Genomic DNA, 20,770 nt, shown 5'->3' with positions numbered 1-20,770 from the left:
ACTATGCCATCATACTGGCCCCTAATTTCTACCAACAGCCCAGAGAGGTTCAGAAACAACGTGAGCTGGAAGCCAAAACAGTGCTGTGGCCAGTTAGGTCCAGGTGCTCAGTGAGGTCTTGGGAGTCACAACACAAGTCAGGTGGCATCGATGACAGCGTGGCCCTGCGTGGAGACTCTCACAGATGCTTACAGTGATGGGGAAACAAAGGGCTGGGCATTTAGGAGAAGCATGCACAGGGGGCTGCAGGCGTGGTGTGTTAGTCTAAAGATGAGCGCCGTGGGGCGGGTGCACAGGCAGCCTCGTGCCCTCCGCACTCTGAAGGAGACAGACGTGGGCATCATCTGGAGTCACGCAAAGAGCTTTAGAGATGCCAGTCTTAACAGAAAAAGGTGGAGCCAGAGAGAAGTGAGTAAAGGAACGAGCATGTATAGTCAGCTGCATGGAGTGAAAGCAGAGGCGCTGAAGTGTTCAAAGCAGCATGTGACTGTGTCTTGGTGAGAATAAAGGTGCCCTTGCTCAAAGACGAGGTGTCAACTCCACACGGCTGAATCCAGGCCAGGTCATGAAGAACTGCGAGGTCCACGTTTTTCAAAAGCATCACAACAGTCCTGAGAATGATGCTTGAGTTCACGCACAGACCGCTCCCTAAAGCCCAGATGGCAGGAAGTCTCTGTCCATAAAGAAACAGGGCTGTTGACTTCCTGTTGCACTGTGGTCTGTCTTGTGCCATGAAGTTTGTGCATCCATGCCCGAGTCTAGTGTCCAACTCCTACCCAGCGCCCAGCGCCCTGCCCAGCGCCCACTCGCAGCAATACCAATTAGTAGTGACAGCTGAGGTGACATGAAATAGAGCTTTTACTTCACAATTACTGAGCATTTGAAAAGGGCAAGTACAAGTGCATGATGAAAACAGCTCAGGGGCCACAGAACCACGGGTGAAATGAACACAGACTGAGGACAGGCTCCATGTGGAAGGGACAAGGGACGTGATGCAGCCCAGGCGTTTCTAACCATGGCTTCTTATAACCAGAGAAGATGCCCTACAACCAGCTAGAGTTCGCTGAGGTATGGAATCTTGAATACAACGATGGAAACAAGCCCCAGAGGAAGCATGTGGAAAACACAAGCCGTAAAACTACAGTTGTGGCCACAGGAACCTTAGCTGCTTAGCAGGAGCTGGGTCAGATGGGTGAACAGTGGGGACATGGGCTCACCTGTGACTCCAAGTCTCACTCCATTTCTCCAGGGTCACATGGTTCTCTGGGCACTTATGCACACAGGCCTCCCCCAGACTCAGGAGGTCCCTAGTCGTGCCCCTAGCCCCTGCCTTTATCAGGCCGGCCAGCCAAGTGACCTTGAGGACCCTCCAGGACCTTTAGGGGTGGTATGGGTGGGCTCACATGTCCTGTGGAACCTTCTAGGTGGTGTTAACTGGACGAGGACCACACAGTAAGCACCCTACACTGAGCACCACCCCAGCACCTATGGGAGGGGGTTCTCACAGTATTTGCAGAATGCCCCTTTGTCACTATCTTTCCAGAATACACACCATGTGGTCCTTGAGGCTCAGCAGCTGATAGCCTGAAATAACTACACCAAGACCTACAAGTCGCCTCCAACAGAGTAGCTTCTGAAAGGCTCCCTCCTCTCGCTGGCTGGTCCTCCCTAGAGGTGACAACTACAGTGAGACGAGAGGAACCTTCATATCCTGTCAGACTGTGACTTGTTCTTAGTGCATCTCTAAACTCCACTTCTGAAGTGCTGTGCGCCCTCTGGGAGAGCAGGGAAGGCTCTCACCAGGCTCCACAAACCCATGACATCATGAAGGAGCGGGACACGATGTGCCTGCACAGGCATGGCTGAGCTACCCAGCAGCGCCCTGAGTCTTGGCCGGGACGATCATTGTACAATTGTCTGGAGTTGTATCAAGTCAGCTTGCTTCTCTGCGCTCAGTGTCAGTCCCAGGCAATTTTGGGGTGTCCATAAGTCTGAGAAAAGAAAGCATACCACGTATCAGGTGAGCATTCTGGGGCACTGACCCTCCCTTTTGTTACGCGCATACAAGTGAGTTTTCACTTAGAGCTGAGAGAGCCTTGCCCTGAGCCACAAACAAGGCCCTTTATGACTGGCCTGAGACACTCATGTGTGCTCCTTCAGGCCCTAATCCTGACACACTGATGCACACCCAGGTGACTTTGAAAATGCTGCTCCTACCAGGCATGGTGGCACATGCCTTTAATCCTAGCATTCGGAAAGCAGAAGCAGGCAGATCGCTGTGAGTTCGAGGGCAGCCTGGTCTACAAAGTGAGTCTAGGGCAGCCACAGCTACACAGAGAACCCTTGTCTCGAAACACCAAAGAAAGAAAGGAAACGCTGCTCCTTGTGTTTGGAGCCCTCTGCCTCGCAGGGCTTTGAAGGTCCACAGCAGATGGAAGACCCACTCTGTCTTGTCCCACCCGGGGACCTAGTTCTCTGACAGTGGAACAGTCCACTCTTTCTCTGCCGCACACACCCTCAGAATGCCGGGGCCCGGGTGGCCCTAGCTCCAGAGAGAGAGCCTAGTCAGCAGGTCCCTCACAACAGGCCTTTGCTCCTACGTACTCCAGAAAGATGCACAGAAAGAAGTGAGGAACAGAGGAAAAGGGAAACAGGTAAGCAGGCTCGTGGTCACCTGATTTCACTGGGCAGTTGGGCCTGACCCTGCTTTCACCACCTATGTCACCTCTCACCAGCTATGGCCATAGCTCCTCTAGATTGCACTTTGTCCCCCAAACAGGGCAGACAGGTAAATGATCGATAGTCAGGCTCGTGGGCTTTGCAAAGATGAAGGAGCAGGAACTGGAACAGAACTACCTCGGACCATCTGAGGTCCAGTCAAGGAACAGCAGCCTTTGCACTGAGGCTGTAGCCAGGCAGGACATACAGACACACACACAGGGAAGAGAAGAGGAGGAGCTCAGCATGGGGCCGTGGCGCCCTGTGCCCTGGCAGGCGCCTACCTTGGGCCGGTAGCCCTCCTCAGCCATGGTCTTCGCCTCCTGCTGCAGCAGAGCGTCTGAGAGCTGTTCTGCCTGCTTGGCCGCCGCCGCCTCTTCCTCCACCTGCCGTGCTGCCTCCCATGCCTGGAGCTGGCGTTCTGCAACCTGAATGCCAAGAACAAAGTCACCAAAGACAAGGCCCATAGGGCACAGCCCTGCCCTCCAAGCAGGGAGGCCGATGGCAGGTGCCAGCAGCCAGGATGGGACCCGGAGGACCAGAAAAGGCCACACAGGCCTATGGATTTCATGAAAGCTCCGATTACAGCCATGTGTTTGGAGAACATGGGATAGAAAGAAGAAAAGTAACAGTGACATTAGCCTGGTCCCCACAGAGACTAAGAAACCAGAGCCCTGACTCAGTGGTTAGAAACACATACTGAGCCAGGCGTGGTGGCACATGCCTTTAACACCAGCTCTCAGGAGGCAGATGCAGGTGGATCGCTCTTGAGTTTGAGGCCAGCCTGATCTACAAAGTGAGTCCAGGATAGCTAAAGCTACACGGAAACCCTGTCTCCAAAAACCAAAAAAGAAAGAAAGAAAGGAAAGAAAGACAAACTGTTCTTCCAGAGAAGCCGAGTTCAGTTCCCAGCAGCAGTAGGTGAGCTGTTTTCCCCTGCCTGTGCTTAGCTCCAGATCCAGTGCCTCCCACTGGCCTTCTCGGGCACTGCATACAATCAGGAGCCCACATTCACACACACATGCGTGTACATAGTCTTCTAAGGTGCCAGGGGCATGTCGTACAGAGGCTGCGCTTGCCCTCGGCCCCCACCTGGGCTGCCAGCTCCTGCCTCCTGGCTGCCTTGATCTCCTCGCTCTCTTCCTTTGCGCGCTGAGCTGACTGCCTTGCCTCCTCCAGACTCTGGATGAGCTTTTCCCTGCATTTCAGGGTCTCCTCTTGCGCCCGCCGGTTCTGCTCAATCTTCGCTTGTATCTGCTGCTGCCTCCCTGACAGGACCTGGCCAAAGGGATAAAGAAGGTTTGCATTCAGTCTAAGACTTGTGCTCTAAGCCTCACACTGGCTGCAGTGCATCTGTCCCTGCCCAGCCTACCCAGCTCCTCCCACCCATGCCGACTGTCTGGCTCCTGGTGTTTTGATTGTTGTTTGTCCTAACTCTCCACACGGTACAGTCATCTGGGAAGAGGGCTCTCAGTTTAGAAAATGCCTCCCTAAGGTCGGCCTGCAGGCAAATCAGTAGTGACTTTTCTTGGTTAAAGGTTAATATGGATGGGCCCAGCCCACCAGGGCACCACCACCCTTGGGCAGGCAAGTGGCCCTACACTGTATAAGAAAGCAAGCTAAGCCAGTCACAGGAAGAAGCCAGTAAGCAGCGTTTCCCCATGGCTTCTGCTTCCGTTTCTGCCCTGACTTCCCTCAGTAACAGCCTGTGACCTCAGAGTTGTAAGCCGAAACAAGCCCCTTCTTCTCGCGTTGCTTTAGCTCGTGTGTTTTATCACAGTAATGGAGACCCCCAGCAAAACACCGGGGAGCCCTGGACACAGGTACAGAGGAGCTTCAGAGAAACGCGGTAGGCTCAGCCCAGCAGGTAGCGGGGTGCAGTCACGCATCCTCTACTGCGGCAAGGAGCAGGCACCTGCTGTTGTTTGGGACCTGGACCTTGACCCAGAGCCATGTGATGTCCCAACCCCAGCCCAGGACCCAAGAAGCCAACCAGACATGCCAACACCTGCGCTGTAAAGAGGGGAACACATGCAGGGGGAACTGAAATGTAGAGGATGGAAAGCCGAGGGTACGATTTACCCAGCCGACCAGCCAACCGAGGCCGATGTGCAGATGCAGAGCTAGTCAGACCAGCCCACTTCCGCACAGCTCTCAGTGTGAGGGCAGCACACGCTTGCCAGCTAGGTCTCCTGCTCCCTCACACACCCTGGTGCTGGCCCCAGGGAAGCCAGGGTGGAAGAGCAAGCTGCGGCTGCAGCCCTGCAGTGCTGCTGATGCGGTGCTGAGAGAATGCTCGGAACCAAACAGCTCAGTGGGGAAAAAAACGCATGCAGTTGAGAAGCCATGCACTGAGCTGCACAAGACAAATGCAAGAAGCTGTGGACGCGAAGGCTCTGAAGACCTCCTTCTCGTCCTTTCTCTACGTCTGTATGTCCTTTCCATATGTCTGTATGTCCTTTCCAGTAAGCTTGCATTACTTACATGGTGACTTAAATGCTACTTAAGAAAACCAGAGCAGAGTTATTCTCAGAGCAAGTGCTGGGGCTGCCCACATCCCCGTGGGACCAACGGCTGTCCAAGGCCCTGACGGCTGGGATTACCTCACTCATCAGTCTGTCGCGCGCACTCTGCTCTCGAGCCCACTCGGCTTCTCTCTTTTCCCACACCTCCTTGGCCTCCTCCCTGGACAAACACAAAGGGGATGACAGAGGCTCTAAGCCGGCAGAGGCACACACAGCTGCCAAGCTTTAGGCACAAGCATCCACACCAGCATTCCAGAGACGACAGTTAAGACAACACTTCTGTGGCATTTTAGGTCATTATGTAATACTGGGCGGTGGTGGCGCACCCCTTTAATCCCAGCACCTGGGAGGCAGAGGCAGGTGGATCTCTGTGAGTTTGAGGCCAGCCTGGTCTACAGAGTCCTGGACAGGCAGGAGTACACTGAGAACCCTGCCTTGAAGAAGAAAAATAAATAAAACACTGCATCCATTTAGCACCGAGGTAATAAAACCATCAGGACCAGAGATGGGAGGACACTGCCTCCGCCCAAGCCCAATCGCCACGCTCCCAGGTGGCTACTGGCTCAGTCTCCATGAGCCATGCACCTGGCTGAACGTAACAGTCCAGTCATGGAGTCTGCACGTCAGTGCACACTGCCTGTTTGACTATTTCTATCTACGGGCTGGAGTTTTAGGCCCCAAAGCTGGGCACACAGGCCAGCAGTCCCAGCCCTGGGCATTCAAGAGATCACTGGGGAAGTAGAGACCATCCAAGGCAACATGGCGGCACTGTCTTCAGGCGCAGGTTAGATCCAGAGCCGAGCAGCATAAAACACTTGCACAGTTTCAAGACTCTCCATGACCACATCATTACTCTGGCCCATGATTCCCGCCTTGACTAACATTTGGTCACTGCCCCAAGCAAGTGATGACAACAGACGTTCCACCCAGACACTGAGGGCATCTCATGGAACTGGGGTAGAGAACAGGAGCCTCCTGCTCAGCAGCTGTGCCCTCACCTCAGGAGCAGCTGCAGCTCAGCCTCCCGAGCCTTTTCCAGCTGCAGCTGCTGCTCGATGACCTGCTTCATCCAGGCTGCGTCGGCCAGGGCTTGCTCCCGCCTGGCCAGCTGGGCTCGCTGCAGCTGCTCCTCCTTCTCCAGCAGAGCCTGCAGGATCCGCCCATCTGCCTCCTAGAGGAAGAGGTGTGGCCTGTGGGCGGGCTGGACAGAGCCTGCTGCAGCCAGGTGAGCCCAGCTTCCTGGGCAGCCCCTTCTGCATGAGCGGCAGAGCCAGCCATGTGGGGCCTCATACGTTCTCAGGACACAGGGAAGGGGCTGGACTGCTCTGGATGCGCATGTCATCTGCTTCAGGCCCAGAGGCTTCCCGTAAAGGGAGTGCCCCTCCTGCCACCTGTGCCAACACAGGCACATGCCCCTGGACGTGGATGGCAGCACATTTTAGAACACTGTGGTTACTGCAGCGCATGTGAACACACACGCACAAACTGTTCACCGCAGCTTTACTGTAAATGGGAAAACTAGAATTGACCTGAAGATGCAGGGAGCTACCTATTATCCATGTATTCACAACCCAACACTAAAACAAAAGGATGAGGGGAATCCAGAGGTGGCACAGAACAGTGACCAAAGGAGGCAGTCAGTCAGGAGCCGTGATGTGCTCATCCACACGCCACACGCTCACTAAAGCACTGACAGGAATACCAAGCCCTGAAAACAGGCGTGCTGAGTAACACAGCTGAAATGGCACTGGGAAATGGACACAGCTGTGGACTCTCTACAGCTGTATGTAGAAAACAGGGCGAGGCCGACCCACACAGAAGCAGGTGCCTCTGCAGATGGGGGAGGACATCACGGGGCGCGGGGAGCAAGGAGAAGCTCGCCTTGCACCTCACTACAGACCCGGCACTCTCGCTTGTGACACATTGTGAAATGATTGTCACTTAAGCCAATAAGCATCTGCATCACCTCCACCCTTCCTCCGTCAAGAATACCTGAGGACAGCCAGGCATGGTGGCGCATGCCTTTAATCCCAGCACTCCGGAAGCAGAGGCAGGTGGATCGCTGTGAATTCGAGGCCAGCCTGGTCTACACAGTGGCCTTGTAGCACCATGTGGGTGCAGGGAACCAAACCCAGCTCCTCTGCAAGAGCAACAGGTGATCTTAACCACTGAGCCACCTCTCCTTTCCCCAAAATCTATTCATTTTCTAATAAATACCTAAGAACCAGGTGTGGTGGCGCACATCTTTAATCCCAGCACTTGGGAGGCAGAGGCAGATAGATCTCTGTGAGCCTGAGGCCAGCCTGGTCTACATAGTATGTTCCATGCCAGCCAAGGGTACACAGTGAGACCCTGCCTAAAAGACAAAAAACAAGCAAAGACAATGCAGTATCCCTTAGAGCTGCACCCCGAGCCCTCACAGCTCAGGCACAGACAGCTCTGACAGCGCTGTCAAGTGTAACCCAGGCTTGCAAACTTGTCAGCTTCCTTGTGCCACCGGCCAGCACTTTTCTGCGGCCAACTGTGCTTTAACTCTAAGGATGTGGAAAGCCTGCCAAGGCGTGTGCACTCACCAGCTCCTCCTGGACCTGCTGCGTCCTCCTGCCGAGCTGTGCGTTGTACTGATGCCTCAAGAAGCGCCTGAAGATGAGGAGGGAGCGCCAATCAAACAGCTGCTCCATAAGGCCACACCCCCTTCAGTTCCCAGAGGCCAGAGGCTCCCCACACACACCCGAGCTCTGCCTTGCGCCGGAGGGCGGCCCTCTGCCTCCTGTCCTCCTCCAGCCTCTCCAGCTGCCAGCGTTGCTTCAGCAGGTTCTCCTGCTCCTTCTGTAGCTTGGTCGCCTGTGGTTACAGTGGGAAAGCCAAGTCCCATGGGGCAACCAGATGGCCTGCTGCTCACAGTCCCCTCCCTGGGGCTCTGAGTGTCACCTCAACCAAGCCATTCCTCCAAGCCTATGCTGGCCCACACCTACTCGAACTTAACTTCTGTGTCCGTGGCCAACACAGCAGCCATGGGAGGCCAGAGATGAGGAAGGTCTGGCTCAGGCCCTATCTGTAGCATCCAAAATTAGTGGTGGGCACTGTACTAGTTATTAACACAGTGGGGCCAGGGGAAGGGAGCCGGACAGAAGCCCCAGGCGGCAAGGCCTCCCTCCATCTGAGCAGAGGCCCAGGCCTCAGGACACCAGTGTTCTCAAAGGCAGCCCCTTCACGGCTCGCGTCCTGAGACCCAGAACCTGCCACGAGTGGACCGCGGTGCCGTGTGTACCAGATGGAGCCTGTCCCACTGGAAAGCCCTGACCTAAGGCCCCGACCCTGAACACGTCTGTGTGCACAGGTGTGTCCCTAGCCATTACTGTTCCAGCGTGTGAGCACACACTGGAGCACCTCAGCAGAGCCATGAGGGGGCGCAGGCATGAGAAGACAGCACCCAGTCGGGATGCGGCTCACAGAAGCCCCGCCCCGCGGTCAGGAAGGCTCTCCCTCACCTCCGTCTCTTTCTGCTTCAGCTCCTCCATCTGCTGGCGCAGGGCCTCAGCCTGCAGCTTGTCCTGGAGCTGCCTGCTCGCCTGCTCTGCTCTCACCCTCTCCGCTGCCTCCCTGCGGGCTGCCTCACACTCATTTTCAAGCCGCGCCTTCTCCTGCTCCTTGGTGGCTTCTTGCTACAAGAGGACAGCACTATCAGCACGCAGCCATGAGACTCGGCTCCCTGCTCCATCAGCTCAGCCTGGAGCCCCACTTCTCCAGCAGCGCAGGCTTCTTCGCCCCTCCACAAGATAACACAGTGAACATCGGAGCAAAGTGGTGCGCACATGCTGTGGACTCATGCCCAGGGTAAGGGCTTCCGATGTGGGTTTGCGACGCTGGGGCGGAGAGACGGCTTGGCTCTTCAGGAGGACTGCCGGGGCTCAGGTGCCAGCACCCACATCAGGCCTCAGTCACCGTCAACTCCAACTCCAAGCGATCTGATGCCCTCACCCTAGCCTCTCAGGAGGACACCAGCACACATAGCATACACAGGCATTCATACACACAAGTGAAATAAAAATAAAAACCTGGGTGGAGAGATGGCTCTGTGGTTAAGAACACTGACTGGCTGTTCTTCCAGAGGAGCCCTGTCAACTCCCAGCACCCACACGGTGGCTCACAGCTGTCCGCAGCTCTAGTTCCAGAGGATTCAACCCCAATTCTGGCTTCCACTGCACCAGGCACGCTTGAAGTCCACAGCCATACACGCAGGCAAAACACCCACACGCAAAAAATAAAGTTTAATTTTAATTTTTTGTTTTTGTTTTTTGTTTTTCAAGACAGGGTTTCTCTGTGTGGCCCTGGCTGTCCTGGACTCACTTTGTAGACCAGGCTGGCCTTGAACTCACAGCAGTTCTCCTGCCTCTTGCCTCCGGAGTGCTGGGATTAAAGGCGTGAGCCACCACTACCCAAGTTTAATTTTGGCCAACATGCCAAAAACATGCCAAAGTGGCACATGCTTGTAGTCTCAGTCCCGGGGAAATGGAAAGTGATGGGTCCCTATAGGTCCTTGGAAGTCTCCTTGGGAAAGCCAGACCACTCAGAGGCCCTGTTTCACAAGTAGATGGCTGGGTCCTGGGGAACATCATCACCCAAGGTTGTCCTTTGACTGCCACACACCTGCATGTGCGTGCACACACACACACAGACACACACTCTCACGTACGCACGCACACCCATGTGAGCATGCACAAATAAACATTCAGACTGTACATGCTGCAAATAGCTGGGCAGGCACCTGCTGCTCCTCTAGCCAAAAGCATAGACACAAAATAGAGTCTGGGATGAGGAGGAGCCACAGCACAGCATGTGAGGGTCACGCGTCACACACCTGTTTCTTTTCTTCTTTCTGTGTTGCCCAAGAATCTATTACGTGCTTCTTGTGAAGGTCCAACTCAATCTGAAAATGAGAAAGAGGAAGTATTCATTTCCCCGAGGGCTTGTGTGAGACTTACTGAGGTGACTTCCTGCTGCTGGCTGTGCCACCTGCTGGCACCTGTGACTGCAACGCAACCACAATAAAGTCAGTGTGAATGAGTCTGCAAACCTGAGCTCAATCCCTGAGCCATCCTTGTGAAAACCATGGCTGTGTGATCCTAGCACCTCTGAGGTAAGATAAGAGGATTCTCTAGAAGCCCAGCAGTTCAAGAGCCAGCTAGTCTGGAGTGTTCAGCTAAGCAGCAGAAAGAGACAAACGCTGCCTTAGCAAGGGAGAGGAGAGCTGTGACTTCTGACGTCCACACAAGCACAACCGCACACATGTACCTCTCACACACAGAAGGAAACCAAAGCACGTGCTTCTAAGCCCAGTTTACATCTGGAACAAAAGGCCAAAGTTCTCTCCTGGAGCCCAAGATGAGCAGGAATATTTCTCAGAAGATTTAGAAACAGCCTGAAGAGATGGCTCAGAAGTTAAGAGCACTGACTGTTCCTCTAGAGGTCCTGAGTCAATTCCCAGCAACAACATGGTGGCTCACAATCATCTACGATGTGATCTGATGCCCTCTTCTGGCCTGCAGGTGTACATGCAAGCAGAGCACTGTATATAGATAAAGATTCAGAAACGGAACTGCAATTTGAAAGGACATCCCAGGTGATAGCTGGGAGAGCGAAGCCGGGAGTGGTGGAGCATGCCTTTATTCCCAGCACTCTGGAAGACAGAGTCAGGAGGATTGCTAGGAGTTCAAGGCCAGCCTGGTCTCCAAAGCAAGTGTAGGACAGCCAAAAGAAAAAAGAAGAGGGGGCTGGAGAGATGGCTGAGAGGTTAAGAGCACTGCCTGCTCCCCTAAAGGTCCCTCCCAGCAACCACGTCGTGGCTCACAACATCTACAATGAAATCTGGTGCCCTCCTCTGGCCCGTGGGTGTTACATGCAGGCAGAACACTGTATACATAATAAGTAAATAAATCTTTAAAGAAAACAGAAGAGGAAGAGGAAGCAGCAGCGGCAGCGGCAACAGCAGCAGCAGCAGCAGCAGCCCCAGCCTTGCACTCGGCCCGCCAAAACTTTCTTTACAAAGCAGTAGCTTTAGACCAGGCTGGCCTGAACTCAGAATTTGAAAACATGATGGCACCCCACAGGAGAAGACCGGAAGGCTTAGTTCTTACCTCTCGAAGTTTGGGGTTGGTCCGTCTCCAGTGCTCATATAAAAGTCGCTCAGCGGCCTGTAAAGAAAACACAGGGCACCTGATGTCACTGGTCAAACCCACTCACACCTAGACAAGTCACAAGAGAAGTCCGCTCAGACACGAGCTTCTCCACCCAGTAATGTCACCACATCTGCCATTCACACCTGCACCCCTTGCACACACAGCTCTGGGGACAGGACATCAGAACAGGATGGATGGCGCTGACAGATGACTCTCGCAGTGGACCAAGAGATCTGATGCTATGGCTGGCCCCCTCTAAGAGTTTCCAAATACACAGCACGCTAAAGCACACAGGCTGAGGCTAGTTAGCACAGCCACTTGAGGACAAAAGGCAGCATTCCCAGGCCTTCGAAGGACCACAGGCCTGAAAAGATGAAGGCAGAATCATCTACAATGATTTGTAAGCCACATTCCAAACATGCCCTGTAAAGGCACATTAGAGTGGGTGCTGGCTGCTGGCTGCTGGCTGCTTGCCCACGCTCTTGCTGGAGAACTCCTCTATCCTGTGACTGTATAAACTCCAAGTTCTTCAGAATTCTGACAGACTGAAACCCAGAAGTTCTCCAGAACCCCTCCCAGACCCCAGCAGCAGACTGGGAGTGCAGAGACAGCCACGTTCAATAACTACTGCATTCTTGGTCTGTCTGCTGTGAGACAGCCACTGTTGGACTTACCAGGGCCATATGCTGACAGTGGCAACAAACATGGCTCTGCACCCCCCCCTCCCCGCCCTGGTTGGTGCAAACATTTAACAGTTGACTGTATTTGGTTCAGATCACTGTTGTGAGCCGAACCTGAGCCATCCCCTGGGCTTGCTCTCAGCCAGGCAGGTTATTTGCCTTCAACCCCAACCCTGGGGAGGCAGAGGCAGGAGGACCTCTGTGACTCTGAGGCCAGGCTGCTCTACAGACCAAGTTCCAGGCCATCAGGACTATATAGTGAGACCAGTTCACAATGACAGCAAAGCCAGCAGCAAAGAAGATTGCTCCCCAGTTTCTGGCACTATTCAGAGAAGCCAGGGTGCCTTTGGGGTGGGCCTTTGAAGGTCATAGGCCAAACCCTCCTTCTCCTGCTCTCTCTGCTTCCTGAGCCAACAGGACGTGAGCACCAGTGGGCATGGACTCCATGCCTCCCTCATTAGGAGCATTCAGGTCCTCTACAGCCACGAGACGCAGCCTTCCTGAGGCCTAGGGTAGGTACCAGTTTCCTCTGTTCTTCCCGGGCTGACTTCAGATCCCTGTGCTGTTCCCGGATTCTTCGCTCCCGCAGGCTCATGCTCAGCCGCAGACCCTCCAGCTCTGTGGCCAGCAGGTCCTGCTCCTCCAGAACCAGCTGCCTGAGTCTCTCCCGCCGTGCCTCCAGGCTCTTCCTCTTCTCCTCCTGCATCTTCTCCCGCTGGTAGGCGTGCATGCTAGGTAAAGAGCCCACGTGCATCAGTCACACCGAGGCCACAGTTTCACATGCATTTCTATATGAACTTGGGGGGGATTAAACACCTATAGAGAAGACAGCTACTCTGCATATTTTAGAATTCGAGCTACTTCTCCCACACCCCACATCCCAATTTCCAGCTAGAATAGCATCACCATGCAGGTAACTCATGCTTTCACAAGCCACAGCCCCTGGGCCCTGGAGGCTGCATCCCCTGACCAGAGCTAGCCAGTGGTAGGAACCGGCGGGCAGGCCACACTGACAACTTGCCTCCGCTGGTAGGAAATCTTGGAGCTCCATTCGGCCTGTTTGGAGTTGTGGATGTCCGAAGTCCTGAAATAACGGCTGTTCTGTTCCCACTGCTGGCGAAACTGGGCCTCCTGTTCTCGCTGGCGCTGGCGAGCCACCTGCCGATCTAGGGGCCTTCGGCTGGACCAATAAGAGGGCAAGGTGGGGAGCGCCATCTGAAGGAACAGAAACAGCAGTGGGTAGACACTGAGGCAGCTGAGAAGCCAGGAGCCCTCGCTTAGATGCCGCCTCTTTCTAATGAGCGGCGCTCACCCTCCCCCGTGGCTGCGCCTGTATTACAGCTTTAAGACCCCACCTTCCCACCCTAGAACAACTGGATGACCAAAACTTTAGCATGAGGCTCATGCCAGCGTGTTTTGAATGATCTGACACCAAGGCTGCAAATCATCCATTTAAATAAGCCTGGACTGCGCCCCGCGGTGGCCAGACACGGAACTGTCCTGACAAGGCTGGGATGGGCAACTGAGGATTTCCACACTCCGTCGAAAACCACAGGGGCAAGCAAGGTCTCCGTGGCACGCCCCTGCGGCTCCAGGTACTCTGGATGCCGAGGATAGAAAAGAGATCACTCGAGTCCAGGAGTTCAAGGCCAACCTGGGCAAAACAGGAAGCCCCTGCCTCAAAACCAACCAACCAACCAACCAGCGACGACGATTTAAAGGTTATCAGTGAGGGCCACGCACTTGACATACAACTCTCTACAGGTCCCGCGGCGACGGAGGACGCCTCGGCCCGGCCTAACCTCTGACTCTTCTGGGCTCCCGAAGTCGCCGGCCTAAGCTCGCGCTCACGCCACCCGAGAGTCCCGCGCCGCCCGTCGCACAGACGCCAGCCGTTTGCTCGCCGGTTGCGGGGCAGCCCGCCGGATGACGGAGTGCCGCGGAGGCCAAACTACCTCCTGCGCGAAGCCCGGCACTCTGAGGGAAAAGAAAGTGCTGGGGGTTTCCTCTGGCGCCCCCTCGCGGTAGGAGGGATATCAACAGTAAGTGCTGGGAGTCCTTGAAGTACGGGGAAGGAAGGAATGGAATCCTTCAAAACCCAGAATCAAGGTGGTTACGGGGTGTCGGGTTGCGGGGCAGGGGTGACCAAGGGAATGGAGAAATCAGTTTCTCAAACAAGGCACATGAGAATCACTCACTACTCAGAGCGAAAAAAAAATTGATTTTCAAAGCTCCCCGGGTGTGTCCCACAGACAGCGGAAGGCAAGAAACCCCTGCCCCGCCCCCCACTCCCCATCCCCCACCCCGCCTCTGTAACAACTGGTAGACCACTTCTACTGTAGACTTAGATTGACGGTGGGTACAAAGGTTTTTCTGTTTTGTTTTGTTTTTAAGATTTACTTATTATGTACTTTTGCGCGCATTTACACCTGCAGACCAGAAGAGGGCACCCGATCTCATTCTAGACGGTTGTGAGCCAACTCAGGACCTTTGGGAGAGCAGACGATGTCTCTCCAGGCCTACAACGGTTTTGGTAACTGTAACTCACATGGCTGCTCGTATTTATGCATTAACGGTTCCATTTCTTAAAGCGTGGGGCTGGGGAACTCAGAGGTTGTGTATATTTAGCATGCTCAAAGCCCCGAGTTCAATCCCTAGAATAGTGTAAAATATTATTTTTGCATGCCCCACAAACTAATGTAAAACTATAGACAAATACTCATTGTTTTCCTACCCATTTTGATTTTTCTTCCCCCTCCCTCCTCTTTTTCTTTCCCTATTTCTTGTTGAGCCCGTCCAGTGTTGTTTGGCCTCGCCCAGCAGGTTCAAACCTGCAGCATGCCAGATAACGGTCACCTCACCCTCCGACCCTAGGGACCTACGAGCTGCCATGCTCTTGCGGCTTGCTCTTATTTGTTTTGTTTTGGTTTTTGGTTTTTGTTGTTGTTTTGTTTTTGTTTCTGTTTCTGTTTTTGTTTTTGTTTTGTTTTGTTTTGTTTTTTTGAGACACGGTCTCTCTGTGTAGCTTTGGCTGTCCCGGACTTGTTTTGTAAACCAGGCTGGCCTTGAATTCACAGCAATCTACCTGCCTCTGCCTCCCGAGTGCCAGGATTAAAGGTGTGCGCCACCACACCTGGCCATTAAATTGTTTTTTAATATTTATTTATTTATTTTTAGTATGTATACAGTCTTCTGCCTGCATGTACACCTGCAAGCCGGAAGAAAGCATCAGATCACATTATAGATGGTTGTGAGCCACCATGTAGTTGCTGGGAATTGAACTCAGGACCTTTGGGAGAGAAGGTGGCGCTCTTAACCTCTGAGCCATCTCTCCGGCCCCCATTAAATTTTTTTTAACTAACCTTTTCAGAATAGCTTCAAATCTATAGGAAAATTTCAAATATAACACATGGCTCCCATGCTCTGCAGCCTCTCTCCCCATAGTTAACATTCTCCGTGCACTGTGCGATCTGTGAGATGGAAGTCCCCCACGGATGTTTCAGGTTTAAGGTCAAGGACTGAGCAGCGCTGCGATGCCCGCCGGAGGCTAGGGAGAAACAAAGGCCTCTGCCTTTCCTGTCTCCTTTCTAGCTCACGACAGGCCCCTTAGGCTTCAAAGGCAGGAAGGGCCTGCATCTCTTCCTCAGGGGCCATGCCCCCTCTGACCACAGCCCTGGAGACACCTCAGCTTTGTTCATACACCCGCTGAGGTACTGTGGACCACCCTCAAGGCTTTCACCCTAGTCACATCTGCCAAGTCCCTTTGGCCACGTACAGTCATATGCTTGCCCGTCCTGGACGCCTCTATCCTGCTGTCATGAAGCATCACTTCCAGGGACTGTCCCCAGCTTGTGTGGTGGCTTTCACCCTTCTGTGCCCCCTTGCTCTCCTTCCAACTGCCTGTGGAAGCTGGCAGGAAGGACAGCTCTCACTCCAACACACATGGGCAGACAGAAGGCCTGACAGACACGCAGGCTTTCCCTCAGTGGCCTTCTTCAGGCATGTGGTCGGACCGCTCCAAACATCAGGTAAGCTCCTCAAAACTTGTCCTAATGGGCCTGCTTTGTGCATATAAGAGGCTATATGTGGAACATGCCATTCCAGAACCTTCTATTTATTCTGGAACCATCTGCTGGAATATACTTGTCTGGAGAAATGACAGTAACAGTTTTCCCTGCCCGTGTTATCTTTAGAGGCCAGCTTTGGGGGGCGGGGCTCTAATGGACTCCCATGAATGATGTAAATCCTCCAAGCCAGCTAGGGTGTGAACCCAGAGGGATGCATGTGTGCTTTAGGCACAGTCCCATTCAGTAGCACGTGGGGACGTCTGCTGGGGAGATGGGGCCCCACAGTACTGCTGTAGCTGTCCTGTCACTAGAGGGAACCCACCCAGCACAGCCTGTACCAGAGTGGACCGAGAGAAGAGTTCGGTTCTTCAGGATGATGATGGACAGTGAACTCACCACCCAGGAAGCCTGACACAGAGCTTAAGTGTAGGCACTGTGCACTGTGTACAGACTCAAATGCTGATTTGTGTGCAGCCCCCCCATCCCCCCTACATCTGGTTGAAACCCTTGATCTGAGAATCTCCTGTCTAAACTTTGCTCCCCAATTGTCCCTTTTTATGTCAGTAAAACAGTTTAATAGCCAATCGCTGAGCAGGGGAGAGGAGAGAGCTGGACTTCCTACCAGCCAGGAGAAAGAGAGAGAGAGAGAGAGAGAGAGAGAGGAAGTGGGGATTCAGCCATGGGCAGGGGTCCAGAGACATTGTAGGAAAAGAGCTGGAGCAGAGAAAGCCATAAAGTGCAAGTATCTTGCCGGGTGTGGCGCACGCCTTTAATCCCAGCACTCGGGATGCAGAGGCAGGCGAATCACTGAGTTCGAGGCCAACCTAGTCTACAAAGTGAGTCCAGGACAGCCAAGGCTACACAGAGAAACCCTGTCTCAAAAAACAAAAATAAATAAATAAATAAATAAATTCAAGTATCTTGGGGATTTTGACAAAGAGGAAGCCAGACTAGCTTAGAGGATTAGAATAGAGTAATAACCGTTCAGTAATGTGCCGTAAAGCATGTTAAATAGACATAATAATTCATCTCAATTATTTGGGTGCTAGCCAGGTTAAGAGAGAAACTGCAACACATTTTTAAAACTACCACTAACAATTAGGTCCTTCTTTATTACTAGATTTTTTTAATTTAGTGCATGTCTGTATGTGTACGGTATGTACATGTGTGTGGTACATGTACATGTGTTGTATGTGTCTGCGTGGGGTTATGCATGTGTATAGTATATACATCCGTGTGCAAATGTATATATGTGATATATGCATGCTTGTTACACACCTGTATTGTGTTATGTGCATGTGTGTGTGATATGCCTCTGTGTGGTATATGTACGTGTACTACCTGTGTGATATGTGTACATAGTATATTCATGTGTGTGGTACATGTATATATGCTATATGCATCTGTGTGTGATATTTGCATCTGTGTATGTGTGGTAAATACATGTGTGTAATATATGTATGGTGCCATGTGCACCCGTATAAGTGTGATATACGCATGCGTGTGCGCCTGTATGTGCAGGTACTCTCTCCCAGGAATGTCCACATGGAGGCCAGAAGGCACACACTTTATGTTGTCTGAGATAAGACCTCCCACTGAACCTGGAGCTCACCATTATGCAAAGACTGGTGGGCAAGAAAGTCCCCAGGATCCGCCTGTTTGTCCTCGGCCCAGCACTGGGGTCACAGATGTGTGTGTGCCTCAGATGTGTGTGTGTGACACAGGTGTGTGTGACACAGATATGTGTGTGACACAGGTGTGTATGACACAGGTGTGTGTAACACAGATGTGTGTGTGCCACCACACCTGGCTTCTATGTAGCCCTAGGGATCTAAATTCAGGTCCTCAAGCTTGTACAGTGGGCACTTTATCTACTGAGATATCCCCAGCCCCTCCCCCAACCCCCCCCTTTTTTTTTTTAGATGAGGTGTTTCTCTAGCTCAGGATGGCCTGAAACTCACTGTGCAGCCCAGTCTGGTCTTAAATCATGACAGTCCTCCTGTCTCAGCCCTCTGGGATGGCAAGTGTAAGTTTCACGTGGCTTTGAGACTGTTTTGTTTTTGTTTTTGGAGACAGATTTTCTCTGTGTAGACTTGGCTGTTCTGGACTCACTTTGTAGACCAGGCTGGCCTTGAACTCACAGTGATACACTCCCTCCCCCACACACCCCCACCTCTGCCTCCCGAGTGCTGGGATTAAAGGTGTGCACCAACATACCCAAGCAAGACTCTTTTTTATAAGATTAAAAGATACCATTCCTGGGGCTGGAGAGATGGCTCAGAGGTTAAGAGCACTGACTGCTCTTCCAGAGGTCCTGAGTTCAACTCCCAGCAACTACATGGTGGCTCACAGCCATCTATAATGTGATCTGATGCCCTCTTCTGGCCTGCAGGTGTACAAGGAGGCAGAGCAATGTATACATAATAAATAACTAAATAATAAATCTTTAAAAAAAGAAAATACCGTTCCCCCTGCTAGGCAGTGGTGGTGCACACTTTTAATCTCAGGCAGAGGCAGGTGGATCACTGTGGGTCCGAGGCCAGCCTGGTCTAGAAAGCAATTCCAGGACAGCCAAGGCCACACAGAGAAACCCAGTCTCAAAGAAAAAACAACAAAGCCGGGCGTGGTGGCGCATGCCTTTAATCCCAGCACTCGGGAGGCAGAGGCAGGCGGATCGCTGTGAGTTCGAGGCCAGCCTGGTCTACAAAGTGAGTCCAGGATGGCCAAGGCTATACAAAGAAACCCTGTCTCGAAAAACCAAAAGAAAAAAAGAAAAAAGAAAAAAGAAAAAAACAACAAAAATAAGAAAAGAAAAAAAAAAGACAAAGGTTATTGGGAGGGTACTTGGATCTTAGGCTGTCCACCAGAAGGGTACACACTCACACACACACACACATGCACACACACACGTGCACACACACACGTGCACACACACACACACGTGCACACTCACACACATACCATTCTGCTGTTTAAATAAGCAAAACTATTTTCCTCCAGGAGCTGAAAAAAACCTTTCGCGTATCTGGCTGCCATGTGCTGCCTTGCTTCCCAGGATGGCAGCAAGCAGGCCTGTTGGCTCGTGTCACCCTGGCATTTGTCAGAGAGGTGGCAGACAGCCCTGCAGAACAGAAAGGCAGTTGGCGCAGCGGCTCTTTGCACTAAGGGGAGTTGGCTCAGCAAAGATCATTTGGTACGGTTAATCCTGCTGGAAACCTGCCAATGGGAAAGGCAAGATCGCCAGGATCAATTCCCTTACAGTAGCCAATCAGGGTAGAAATGACTCAGGAAATCACTTACGACGGTGCCGTTCAGGGCAGCCTGTCGGCTAGCGTGCCAATGCCAGATTCTCAGGAACCCCTGAAACCTTACCTCAGCCCTGCACTGAAGACACCACTGTGACTCCCCGGTGAGACTGCAGAGGCTAAGGAAGGGAAACATGGTAGATTGACAGTGGGCTCCTAAACCGTGAGGCCCCAAGTACGTACGACCTCACTTCTAAGGAAGAGATCTGTGCTGCTTTTCCCACCGGTGTGATGACATACCTGAAAAGAGCACCTTAAGCGAGGGTATATCTTGCTCACAGTTTGGGTACAGTCCCTTAGGGCAGGGACTTCATGCCAGGAGGAGTTCGAGGCCACACTGGGCCCACAGGCGGATAAATGAGGGCTGTGCTCAGTGTGGCTTCTCCTATTTATTCAGCCTAGGACCCCAATCCAGGGAATCGTAGTAGCCACTGTAGTGAGAATTTTGTTTGTTTGTTTAAATGAAAAGACACCGTGTGTGTGTGTGTGTGTGTGTGTGTGTGTGTCTTTCTTTTTCTTTTTTTATTTTTATTTTTTGGTTTTTCGAAACAGAGTCTCTCTGTGTAGCCTTGGCTGCCCTGGACTCACTTTGTAGACCAGGCTGGCCTCGAACTCACAGCGATCCAACTGCCTCTGCCTCCCAAGTGCTGGGATTAAAGGCATGTGCCACCATGCCCAGTGGAGAATTTTGTTATTGTTTTAAAAAAAGATTTATTTATTATTTATACAGTATTCTGCGTGCATGTGAGCCAGCAGACCAGAAGAGGGCGCCAGATCTCATTATAGATGGCTGTGAGCCACCATGTGGTTGCTGGGAATTGAACTCAGGACCTCTGGGAGAGCAGCCAGTGCTCTAACTCTCTGAGCCGCCTCTCCAGCCCCATGTGGTTTGTTTTAATCCCAGGAGTGAGGATAAGAGGCTGCTTCATGGCAGGTGACTACAATTTACCTTGAGCTTTAGCAGGGGCGTGGTTTTGCAAGGCGCAGACAGGTTCTGCAAGTGTGATGGTTGGGATTCTGGGAACTTTTCAGGGGATATATTAGTGCTAGGGCCCCCGAGAGGCGGGGTTGCTGTTGGTGGCTGGTTGGTGGTTGGATGCTGTTGGTTGTTGGTTGTCACTTAGTTGTGTGCAAAGAAACAAGAACTTAGAGGCTGGAGAGATGGCTCAGTGGTTAAGGGCACTGTGCTCCTCCGGAGGTCCTGAGTTCAATTCCCAGCAACCACATGGTGGCTCACAACCATCTATAGTGAGATCTGGTGCCCTCTTCTGGCATGTAGGCACACATACATAATAG

The 20,770-nt window shown here is 52.7% G+C and overlaps 1 protein-coding gene across 3 annotated transcripts; it reads right to left on the bottom strand.

Annotated features, from left to right (window-relative positions):
* Positions 1-840: 840 nt before the first annotated feature.
* On the bottom strand, positions 841-14,037 carry TCHP (trichoplein keratin filament binding). Of its 3 annotated transcripts, none has more exons than XM_084761426.1 (13): positions 13,905-14,037; positions 13,124-13,317; positions 12,623-12,833; positions 11,381-11,437; positions 10,105-10,173; positions 8,735-8,908; positions 7,975-8,087; positions 7,817-7,883; positions 6,242-6,414; positions 5,322-5,403; positions 3,811-3,996; positions 3,003-3,146; positions 841-1,991 (listed from the first exon to the last, which is right to left on the bottom strand). In XM_084761426.1, exons 2-13 carry the CDS (start codon positions 13,315-13,317, stop codon positions 1,959-1,961), a joined length of 1,503 nt encoding a protein of 500 aa, XP_084617552.1. In that variant the 5' UTR covers positions 13,905-14,037; the 3' UTR covers positions 841-1,958. The 3 variants fall into 3 exon arrangements, with proteins under 3 accessions (XP_084617552.1, XP_084617551.1, XP_084617550.1); XM_084761425.1 differs by having other exon boundaries at positions 13,855-14,003; XM_084761424.1 differs by having other exon boundaries at positions 13,846-14,002.
* Between the last annotated feature and the right edge of the window lie 6,733 nt (positions 14,038-20,770).

The sequence above is a fragment of the Acomys minous genome, assembly GCF_964271855.1.
Source record: "Acomys minous genome assembly, chromosome: 16".
In the NCBI taxonomy this organism is placed as follows: domain Eukaryota; kingdom Metazoa; phylum Chordata; class Mammalia; order Rodentia; family Muridae; genus Acomys; species Acomys minous.
Note: the sequence above shows the minus strand (reverse complement) of the source record. Positions and strands in the feature narration are given on the sequence as shown.